The following is an 11,238-nucleotide window of genomic DNA, read 5'->3' on the forward strand; positions in this document are numbered from 1 at the left end:
TATTATGCTTTAAAAAGCATACAAAACATATTCCTTTTTTAAACTTTCTGGAGCTTTTTTTTCAAGTTGTGGTAAAAAAAAAACCCCATGAGATCTACCCTTTCAATGTACTTCTTTTGAGTGGATGAATTAGAAATATAACACAACAAAATGAAAGAAAAATGAAATTTTAACAAGCGTATACAATAATATGCAAATTATATTAAAATACCTTGGCTGTTAACTAAAAGAGATAAATGGATCAATGACATCTTTATAGAACACATATAACCTCTAAAAATGCAAAGATGCTCAATAGCATAATGGGATTTTTGTTAAAATTCTAATTAAATTTATATTAAACAATACGTGAAAGATACATGAAAAGGTAGTACCCTGTAGTGAGAAAACAGAGGCATGGGTGGAACAGGTTTCCAGGGTCAGACTCCTCAATTTGCCTCCCACACCACTACTTACTTGCTGGTTGTCCCTTGCTTAACCTCTTTGCTTCTGTTTCCTTAATTACAAAATGGAAATAATAGTAGAATCTACTCACAGTGGTGTGAAGATTAAATGAATATAAAGCATTTTTTTTTTTTTTTTGAGACAGAGTCTGGCTCTGTTGCCCTGGCTAGAGTGAGTGTCGTGGCGTCAGCCTAGCTCACAGCAACCTCAAACTCCTGGGCTCAAGCTATCCTACTGCCTCAGCCTCCCGAGTAGCTGGGACTACAGGCATGTGCCACCATGCCCGGCTAATTTTTCCTATATATATATTTTTAGTTGTCCAGATAATTTCTTTCTATTTTTAGTAGAGACAGGGTCTTGCTCTTGCTCAGGCTGGTCTTGAACTCCTGACCTTGAGCGATCCACCCGCCTCGGCCTCCCAGAGTGCTAGGATTAGAGAGGCGTGAGCCACCGCACCTGGCCTAAAGCATTTTTTTTGAGACAGGGTGTCCCTCAGTTGCCCTGGCTAGAAGGCAGTGGCATCATCATAGCTCACTGCAACCTCAAATTCCTGGGCTCAAGTGATCCTCCTGCCTCAGCCTCCAGAGCAGCTGGGACTACAGACTTGGGCCACCACGCCTAGCTGATTTTTTTCTATTTTTCTGTAGAGACAGAGTCTTGCTATGTTGCCCTGGCTATATAAAGCATTTTGGACAGTGTCTGGCCCAAAGTGTTCACTGCTACCTATTATAAGAAAATAAATCCGTGCAGCTATCATTTTATCAATTTCCTGCAAAAAAACCCTCACTATCTCCTTATCATTGACCAAAGGAAGTTACCCACTCTTAATCAAAATACCTTTTTCACCCTTTGCATCCAGTTTTGGCTGTTGGTGTCTCCCTTATCAGACCGTAAGCGCCTAGATCCTACACTGACAGTTCCACAGCAAGCATTAAAAAATTAGTCACAGAACTTTTTTCACCAGGGGCAAAGGTCTTTAGAAGAGAAAAAAAACTAGAAAAGATTACAAATCACCACGTGAAGTTTAAATATTAAAGCACCTAAAGATTTAGAAAGTAGACCGTTTGCAGGTTAATTACTCTGACGAACGCACCAAGAAAAACGAGCTCTTCAGCAAAATACCCACTTTGATAGCTTTTCACTGACGTCACTCAGCCATCAACCTCTTAAGCAAAGAAGGCGGGATTAGGGAGACAGCTGGACTTCTTTCTCGCCCTCCCTCTACTGGACAGTCTAGCGCAGTGACCAGCCCTGCCCCTGGTCGTTTTGGCGTTTCCATTGGTCAGTTTTCCCGAGGAGGCTGGCTGTTAGTTGACTCCGCCCACTCAGTGGGCGGGGCCGCTCCACCAAGGGGTTGGGATGGTGGGGGTTGCTGAAGCCGCCATCTTGGATTCCGCGGTAGCGGTGGCGGCGGTAAGGCGCCGCTTCTGGGGAGTGGCTCTTCTCTCCCCCTCCCCCCGGTTCGGTAGCGGCAGCTCCTCCCACTGGGGGGTGGCGGGGCGGCGGTAGCATCTACGGCCATGGCGGCGACTACTGCTAACCCCGGTGAGGAGACGGAGGACTGGGGCGCCTCTAAAGGGGGAGGGGCTGAAGGAGCTGACAACTGAGGAGACCCAGGGTTGAGGGGACGTAGCTGGAGCTGGAGGCGCCGGGGCGGGGCGGGGGCGGCTAGGGACGGTGGGGGAGGGGAATGACCTGGGGGAGGGGCCCGACCCCTGGGGAACGCTGTAGACCGGAGGGGGAGGGAAAGAGCCGGCGGGTGGGAGTTGGGGGTTCCCTGCCCCGAGCTCTATTGGAGCGATGCCCGTGCAGGGCTGGGCCCCCCTCCACTCTTCTGACGGCGGTCTGGTCTGTGGTGTGGTCCTCTTTTAACCCTCTGCCCGGTGGAGGTGCTTGATGCCGAATAACTGTAGGCAGAGTGACTCCTCTTACTTTAAGAGTAGTTTGGATTCATAAGCACTGGACCACGTTGCTATTAGATGAGGTGTTGCTTCCAAACATTTAAACGTTTAGTTTTAATTTAGATTTTTTAAAATTTAAAATTCTTTGAAAAAGAATATATATACACACTCAGTTTCTCCAGGCTGTACCTTCTCCCTGCCTATACTTTGAAATTTGCATTTATGTGTTAAGAGGGCCTGTACTGTCTTTAGTTGCTGAGGGCAGAGGTTTGTGTAATGATTTGTGGTTCGGGACAGATCTTTCATCCAGATCGCCAGGTTTAAATATTGTTAGGTCTACGTTGAGGCAATTTCTATTCTTTCAGAAAAGTTTAGTTCCATGCCATTTCTCAATTTCAAAAAAATCTGATCAGTTTAAGAGTGGCATGTAGTGCTGGTCTGGAGAGATCAGATCTTCAAATTCCTAGTCCTAGTCCTCTTTCCACTATATTACAGTTGTTTCTCCCTAGAAAGTATTTCGTTTTAGGAGGCCTAGTTTACCTGCTGGCCTTAGCCATTCTCTTGCAAAATAAAATGTGTCCTTTGACGGAAAGCCTTATCTTTGATAGCCTTAAAAAAAGAGTGGGGGGCGGTGGCTGAAGTGTGTATGTGAGAATTTCTTGAATATACAACAGTGGGAGGGATGCCCTGCTGTCCGCATGTTGAAATTTAAATTTAATTTTTCGTGTCTCTAAATGGCAGTATTATTTTGCAGTATCTAGGTTTTGACATTATAGTTAAATCACTGTGAAATTTACTGTCTTTTCCACCATGTTTCTGGGAACAGCTATTTTAAGAAATGATTAATTCATTATATGTCAACATAATTTTTTAAAATCTTTTACTTTGTTTAAAGGAAAGGGAGATAAAATTAATGACAAATTCCATTGCAGTGCTGACTGATGGAATAAAACTTTAAAACTGGAAAAATGCCATATGGCAAACCTAACCTTGTAGTAAAATAACCTATCTGTAAACTAGGGAGTTAATAAACAAGATTTTAAACTGATCGCACATTGTAAAATGCTTATATAACCCTAGTCAAATTGCAAAGCATTTGTCTTATTAAGAAGTGGCCTGGGTAAACAAGTTTTAGTGTACATGTCAGAAGCTTTTTTCCAGCTGTGTGGGTGGGGTTGCTTTATATTGTTTTGTTTTTTAAACAACAGTAACCAAAATGACAATCTCTTGACTGAATTTTCATTAGCTGATCAATATCAGGTTAAATCTCTAAGCAGAAAATAGCATTTTTTGTGTTTTTGTGCAGAATGATTGTTAATGAAACAGTCTGTTTTGTTTATTGTCCTCTGGCTGCTTGCTTCTGTAATTTTTACATTTCTTTTTTGATGATGAAAAGTTCTTCCATCTCTTCTAAGTTATTGATCCCATGTTCAATACATAATAAATCAGGAAATGTATTTTCTTTTTCATTTCTCCCTTTGCACTTTTATGTCAAAAGGAAGAGATCATAAATAATGATGTAGATTTTTTTCAGTAGCCTGTTGCATTTTGGGTAATGAGATCCATGAATGGAGGGATACAATGTGGAAATGTACTGTGCTTAATGAAAAGAAAGAAATGGTTTTTAAGTCAGAATTCTTTGCTACATTGTCATGCCTTCTTTCCTTAGAGCCCTTGTAGGGACCGGGAATATCATACCTATTTCTTTGAGTTTTTTCGACTTTGTATTTTTGCTGGAGTACTGACTGATAAGTTTCCCTACAGTTCTTGTTTGTTCTGTCTTCACATATGTCTGCAGATTTTTAAAAATAATTATTTCACTCTAATAAGCTTCATTTAAGTTAATCCTTGGGGTTAATAACAATGCTTGATCATGTTAATTATACATGATTTAAAGTCTGCTGGTGGCCCTTCACTGTCTTTCAGGGGACCTGGTTCTTCTGCATTTTTCACTATCTTAACATGGTACTGCAACAGAAGAAGAGTAAAGTAGATGGTTTATACTCTCTTCTCTGTAAGAGTTGTGTTGAAGTAATAGTTGTAATGCGATGATGACTTTTTCCCCCCTGAATTGATAATTCTTCTTATTCTATCCTTTTTCACTAATTCTTCTTCCACTGGCAAGTAGAAGTGGGTGGGTAGATGGTCCATGAAGCTTTAGGCTATAACTTTTTTGTCTATGGATTACTAACAATTTTGAGGAATATTTTTTAAATTGGGTATGTGATTTGTAATGCATTGGCTAAGGGACTAGTTGGGAAGAGATTAGGTATTTGATTTACAGTTTGATACTCAAACTGGAGACTGGAATGAGTTTCTAGTTAAGTGTAGGTTTTTCCTCCCTTGATTCTGGTATTCTCATTAACAGAAAACTCTTTTTGTGCTATTATGTGCAATTTATCGTGGATGGAGAAAGCAAACACTGGGTTTGTAAGGCTGCCATTTAAGAAAAAAATTTCTTTTTAGATAATTTTCACCTGTGTAAATTATAGTTTTAAATGCATCAATTAACAAAATTCTTATGTCACCTTTATTTACCTTTTTCAGATATGGGAAAATAGGAATTCATGCAGTGTAAGATTAAGATGTCAAGATATTCTTCTATTATTAATATATATTCTACTGCAAAGACCTTTAAAAGTGTATTTTACTGATTTAGCACTTGAAATATGATTAACATTTTTGAAAAGGAACTTCAATCTGCATACTTTTTGTGAAATAGATTTGCATTACCAACCTGCATCTTCCTTTTTCTATTTTCTTAGAAATTAAGAAGTAGATACTTATGTATTCTTGGAAGTCTAGTTTTTTGGTCATTTTGTAATAGTGGTCTCTCAGCTTAATTTTTTGCATTTCAGTCCTCCTCCCCCTCTCCTCAAACAGTCCACTAAGAGATTACATTCATATGTTTCATGGATGTTTTGTGAAAGTCTTTTGTGGTTCTCTGCTATGGATGACTTTCTTCTAGGGCAGTAACAATAGGGATTTGCACAGTGCCAGGTAGTGGTTGATCTTCAAAAACTGAGCCCTTTTCCTTGAGTTAACTTAGGCTGTGACACCTTGGGTGTGTTTAATTCCAAAACTAGTAAAATTTGAATCCTTGATTTGTGAAAACTGCCTATGGAGCTATCTTTTTTTCCTAGATTAGTTACAAGACTTATTTAAAATATTAAACCCCTGGTGGTATAATACTGTAATGGGGTACAAGGGTAACATTTCTATCAGTGCTATCCAGTATTTCTGGGGTTGTATAGTTGATTTTATTTAGATGTAACAATAAAAAAGCACATTTAAGGCCCTTCTGAAATGCAGGGCCTGAGCTAAATGGAGTCTGGGTTTTCCACCCACACCTTGTAGAGCCATCTGTTTTTAAGAATGCTGCCTAATGTGCTATGATGACTTCAGTAAGTAGACATCAGTGAGTGTTCAGTTGGAAACATGACCACACGATGCCTGCCATTTAAGGAAACAAACCCAGAGAAAGGAATGGACACATTTATTAAGTTCCTACTATATGCCAGGCTACACTTTCCTAGTTTGTTGACTAGTCTTTATATTGGAAACTGTCTCCGTCTTTTCAGATAAATTATTTGAATTTATATCTTTTTTTCATCGTTTCTTCATTTTTTATTTCCCTCGACATTTTCACTGTAGTTGAAAGGACAAAGTAAGTTATGGCTCCAATGATGTAATTAGAATATAAGTTTCATGAGAGCAGAACTTTTGCTTCCCTTTTTCACCACAGCACGCTGGTGCTTACAGTGGTGCCTAGTATATAGGACTAGAGTTCAATAAATATTTGTTGAATAAATGAACGAATGTAAAACCCAGCATTGGAGGTTCATTCCTTATACACTGTTAACATGAAAATACTTTTTTTTTTTTTTTTTGAGACAGAGTCTCACTTTGTTGCCCTGGCTAGAGTGAGTGCCATGGCGTCAGCCTAGCTCACAGCAACCTCAGACTCCTGGGCTCAAGCAATCCTACTGCCTCAGCCTCCCAAGTAGCTGGGACTACAGGCATGCACCACCATGCCCGGCTAATTTTTTCTATATATTTTTAGCTGTCCAATTAATTTCTTTCTATTTTGGTAGAGACGGGGTCTCGCTCTTGCTCAGGCTGGTCTCGAACTCCTGAGCTCAAACAATCCGCCCGCCTCGGCCTCCCAGAGTGCTAGGATTACAGGCGTGAGCCACCGCGCCCGGTGAAAATACTTTTGAAAGGATAATACTAATTAAGCCATTGACATCATGAATTAATTCATACTAACAATAATAACATCTAACATTTAACAATATGTGCCAGCTATTCTAAATGTATTATCTCATTTAATAATTACAGCAATTTTATGAAGTAGGTATTATCCTTGTTATACAAAGGAGGAAACTAAGGTACCAAGTGCATAAGTAACTTGTCTGAAGTCCCCTGGCTACTAGGAGGTAGAGACAAAATTTGATTGTTGGCAGTCCATTTACGCAGTCAGCATTCTTAATCTCTAAATTATAAGACTTTTTCCAGGCTGAGCGTAGTGGCTCATGCCTGTAATCCTGGCACTTTGGGAGGCTGAGGTGGGAGAATTGCTTGAAGCCAGGAGTTCAAGACCAGTCTGATCAACAACGAGACCCCATCTTCACAAAAGATAGAAAAATAGCCATGCATGGTGGCGCGTGTGCGTGCTTGTGTGGTTCTAGCTACTTAGTAGGCTGGGGTAGGAAAATCACTTGAGCCCAGGAGTTTTTTTCTTTTTTCTTTTTTTAGACAGAATCTCACTCTCTTGCCTGGGCTAGAGTGCTGTGGCGTCAGGCTAGCTCACAGCAACCTCAAACTCCTGGACTCAAGCGATCCTCTTGCCTTAGCCTCCCAGGTAGCTAGGACTACAGGCATGCGCCACCGTGCCCAGCTAATTTTTTCTATGTATTTTTTAGTTGTCCAGCTAATTTTCTTTCTATTTTTAGTAGAGATGGGATCTCTCTCTTGCTCAGGCTGGTCTCGAACTCCTGAGCTCAAATGATCCACCTACCTCTGCCTCCCAGAGTGCTAGGATTACAGGCGTGAGCCACCATGCCCAGCCAAGAACTCTTAACTAAATAGTAAACCAAGCAACTGCCTTCATTTCTACCTATTTGCCCAGCTACTTGCCTTCCTACCTCAATTTAGCATTTACTTGGTACTTATTATATCCCTTTCCCTTCATTTAACTTTTTTATATTAAAAACTCCAAAAATTTTGTTCCTGGCTCTCACATAAACTGCTTTCCTATATTTTCATCTATTTAAAAAACATCTCTCTCTTTTTTTTTGGGTACCGGGTCTCACTATGTTGCCCAGGTTGGTCTCAAATTCCTGGGCTCAAGCGATCCTCTCACCTCCTGAGTAGCTGAGACTATAGACACAGGCCAATGCGCCTGGCTACATCTCTATTTGAATAATCTTTAACATACTCTGTATATATTTACCAATATTTCCTTCAAATCTGCTGTCCTCCTTAACTTTTCTGTATCTTTCATGATTGTCACAGTTTTCCAATTCCCCAGGCTAAGCAACTAGAAGTATTTGGATTTTTTCCTTTTTATGAGTTTATCTGGGTGGTTATCACATGTTCTTGGCTCTTTTCCATTAAAAATAAATGTATATATTCATTTAAAGTTATTATAATCAAAATTATACATGCATATATATTTAAAGTTTTAGATAGTTTTACAAGGTGTATTACATAAAACAGCAGTCCTCTACTCCCTTTCTCTCATTTCTTTCTCTGCAGTGGAAACCATTTTTATTTCTTTAACAGAACTTTTTACTTTTGTTCAAATAAAATGTCCCAGAACTGAGTGAAAGACATGAGTTTCCAGATTGAAGGGCCTAGATGAGTGGATGAAAACATACTCATATCAAGGCACATTATGCTGAAATTGCAGCATCAGATACAAAGAGGATGTCCTACAAGCTTCAGGGAGAAAAAAATTGGCCGCATTCAAAAGAATCAGGAATCAGATTGATCTTGTTTCTTTTTTTTTTGGAGACAGAGTCTTGCTCTGTGACCCTGGGTAGATGATGGAGTGCACTGGAGGATGTGCTCCACCAGTAGGAGAGAGAGATGGAACATGGGAAAGAGGCAGTGCAACACAGGAGAAAAGTGAAGCATCCAGTATGCGTACATTCCTATTAGTTTCCCTGTTTTTCCTTTTCATTTTTTTTTTTGTTTTTTGAGACAGAGTCTCACTCTGTTGCCCTGGCTAGAGTGCAGTGGCGTTGTCATAGCTCACTGCCACCTCCAATCCAGGGCTCAAATCATCCTCCTGCTTCAGCCTCCCGAGTAGCTCGGACTACAGGCATATGCACCAAAAACAGTTTTTTTCTATTTTTGGTAGAGAGGTGGGTCTTGCTCCTACTCACGCTGGTCTAAAACTCCTGAGCTCAAGTGATCCTTCCACCTCGGCCTCCCAGAGTGCTAGAGTTACAGGTGTGAGCCACCGCACCCGGCCTGATATATTTAAATAAAGCCACTATTTAAGAAGTAGTTACAGTGCGCCAGGCACAATGCTAAGCAGTTTTTATATACATTATCTAATTTAATCCTCCCAAAAGGTAGATACTGTTATTAACCATATTTCACAGATAGACTCAAGAGATGAAATAATTTGCCCAAGGTCTTACAACTGGTAAGTAGTGACCCTACGACTGGAATGCAGATTAGAGTTTGAACTGTGTTTTCTCAGATTTTTCAGTGCATGCCACACAGACAGGCATGCACACATACATTTTCTTTTTTAAAAATTGGCATCATGCATTCTTTGGTCATAAAAATAATACATGATTATTATAAAAGATAAAACAATATGGATATATAGAAAATCAAATGTAGAAGTCTCCAAGTGCCATTTCAGAGATAATCACTGTTAAGTTTGTTGTGTAATATTTGCTTACTCCATTCTAGCCATGATGTCATCCTCAACTATTTCTAGAACTTAACAGACATCCTCTCACCTCAGGGTCTTTGCAGTTTGCCTAAGTGCATTTCCCCAAGACACCTGCATAGTTGTTTATTCCCTCATCTCCATCTGATTTTTCCTTAGATGTTACCTTTTTTAGCAAGGCCTTCCTTCTCTGTCTAAAATTACAACCTCCTACCCTTGAACCTTTATGTACTTCTGTTTGACTTTTCCTAGCTTATTTTTCTCCATATTTATCATTGTTTACATACTATTAGGGTAAACAATATGAAATTACCAATATTTGTCCATTTTAACCTATAAAATGGCAATTTCATCTTGTCAACCTAATTTATATTTTGATTATTTCTCTTGTTTATCTCTCTCACTAATAGTAAGATTCATAAGGGTTAGGATTTTTGTCGGTTCTATTTATTGCTTTATTTCCAGAGCCTGTAACAGTGCCTGACATATAGTAGGCATGTAGTTAATATGAGTCTTTACAGACTTTTGTTACACATACAATATTAAAGGAATATATTATATATACTTTTCTGCAACTTGTTTTTTTCTGTAATCATGTATGGTGGATAACTTTTCATTTTAGTGATACAGAATCACTTCAGATTTCTAAAATATATTTTAAAACTTTTTTTTATTGTGACATAATACATATAAAATTTGCCCCATTAACCATTTTTAAGTGTACGGTTCAGTAGCATTAAGTACGTTTACATTGTTTTGCAACCATCACCATCATCCATCTCCAGAACTTTTTTCATCTTACAAAACTGAAATACCGTACCCATTAAACAATAACTCCCCATTTACCCCCTCTCTTCAGCCCCTGGCCACCACCATTCTGTCTCTAAATACGGCTAACTGTAGGTACCTCATGTAAGTGGAATCATGCAGTATTTGTTCTTTCGTGAAGGGTTGATTTCACTTAGCATAATGTCTTTAAGATTCATCTTTGTTGTACAGGTGTCAGAATTTCCTTCCTTTTTAAAGGATGAGTAACATTGCATTGTATGTATACCACATTTTCTTTATCCTTTCATCTGTTAAAGGGCACTTAGGTTGGTTGCCTCTACCATTCGCTATTGTGAATAGTGCTTCTATGAACATGGGTGTACAAATATCTCTTTCTTTTTTGTTTCTTAGAGACAGGATCTCACTCTGTCACCCAGACTGGAATGCACAATTGTAATTCACTGTAACTTTGAACTCCTGGGCTCAGGCAATCCTCCTGCCTCAACCTGCTTGGTAGCTAGGATATAAGTGCGCACCACCACACCCAGCTAATTTTTAAATTTTTTGTACAGATAGAGTCTCACTATGTTTTCCAGGCTGGTCTCAAATTCCTAGGCTCAAGGGATCCTTCTGCCTCAGCCTTTTGAGTAGCTGTGACTACAGGTGAACACCACCATGCCTCGCTTTATTTTTAATTTTTTGAGGCACCTCCGTACTGTTTTCCATTGTGGCTGCACTGTTTTACATTTCTTCCAGCAGTACACAGTGGTTGCAGTTTCTCCACAGCTTCGACAGCACTTGTTATTTTCTGTTGTTTTTGTTTGTTCGTTTGCTTATTTTTTTGGGAATAGTTTCTCATGGTGATTTTGATTTACATTTCTCTAATGATTAGTGATGTTAAGCACTTTTCACATGTTTTTTTGGCTATTTAGTATATCTTCTTTGCAGACATGTTTATTCAAGTTCTTTGCCCGTTTTTAAATTGTTTTTTGCTGTTGTTGAGTTGTAGGAGCTCTTTATATTAATATATTCTGGATATTAATCATATATCATGTAAATGATTTGCAAGGTTTTTTTTCCCCATTCCATGGGTTGTTTTTCACTTTGTTGACAGTGTTCTTTGATGCACAAAAGTTTTAAATTTTGAGCCGAGTGTGATGGTGCATGCCTGTAGTGCATGCCCTCAGCTACTTAAGAGCTGAGGCAAGAGGA

At 39.3% G+C, this 11,238-nt stretch overlaps 1 protein-coding gene across 1 annotated transcript in view; it reads left to right on the forward strand.

The window, feature by feature from the left end:
- The first annotated feature begins 1,801 nt into the window (after positions 1–1,801).
- The window catches only part of ARNT (aryl hydrocarbon receptor nuclear translocator), a 60,655-nt gene continuing 51,218 nt past the window's right edge, over positions 1,802–11,238 (forward strand). The window contains exon 1 of the mRNA XM_012658519.1: positions 1,802–1,989. Within this exon, the coding sequence (XP_012513973.1) occupies positions 1,965–1,989 (25 nt within the window). The 5' untranslated portion in view covers positions 1,802–1,964. The remainder of the gene's footprint in view (positions 1,990–11,238) is intronic.

Source organism: Propithecus coquereli, unplaced genomic scaffold (genome assembly GCF_000956105.1).
Source record: "Propithecus coquereli isolate 6110/MARCELLA unplaced genomic scaffold, Pcoq_1.0 Scaffold59, whole genome shotgun sequence".
Taxonomy (NCBI): Eukaryota; Metazoa; Chordata; class Mammalia; order Primates; family Indriidae; genus Propithecus; species Propithecus coquereli.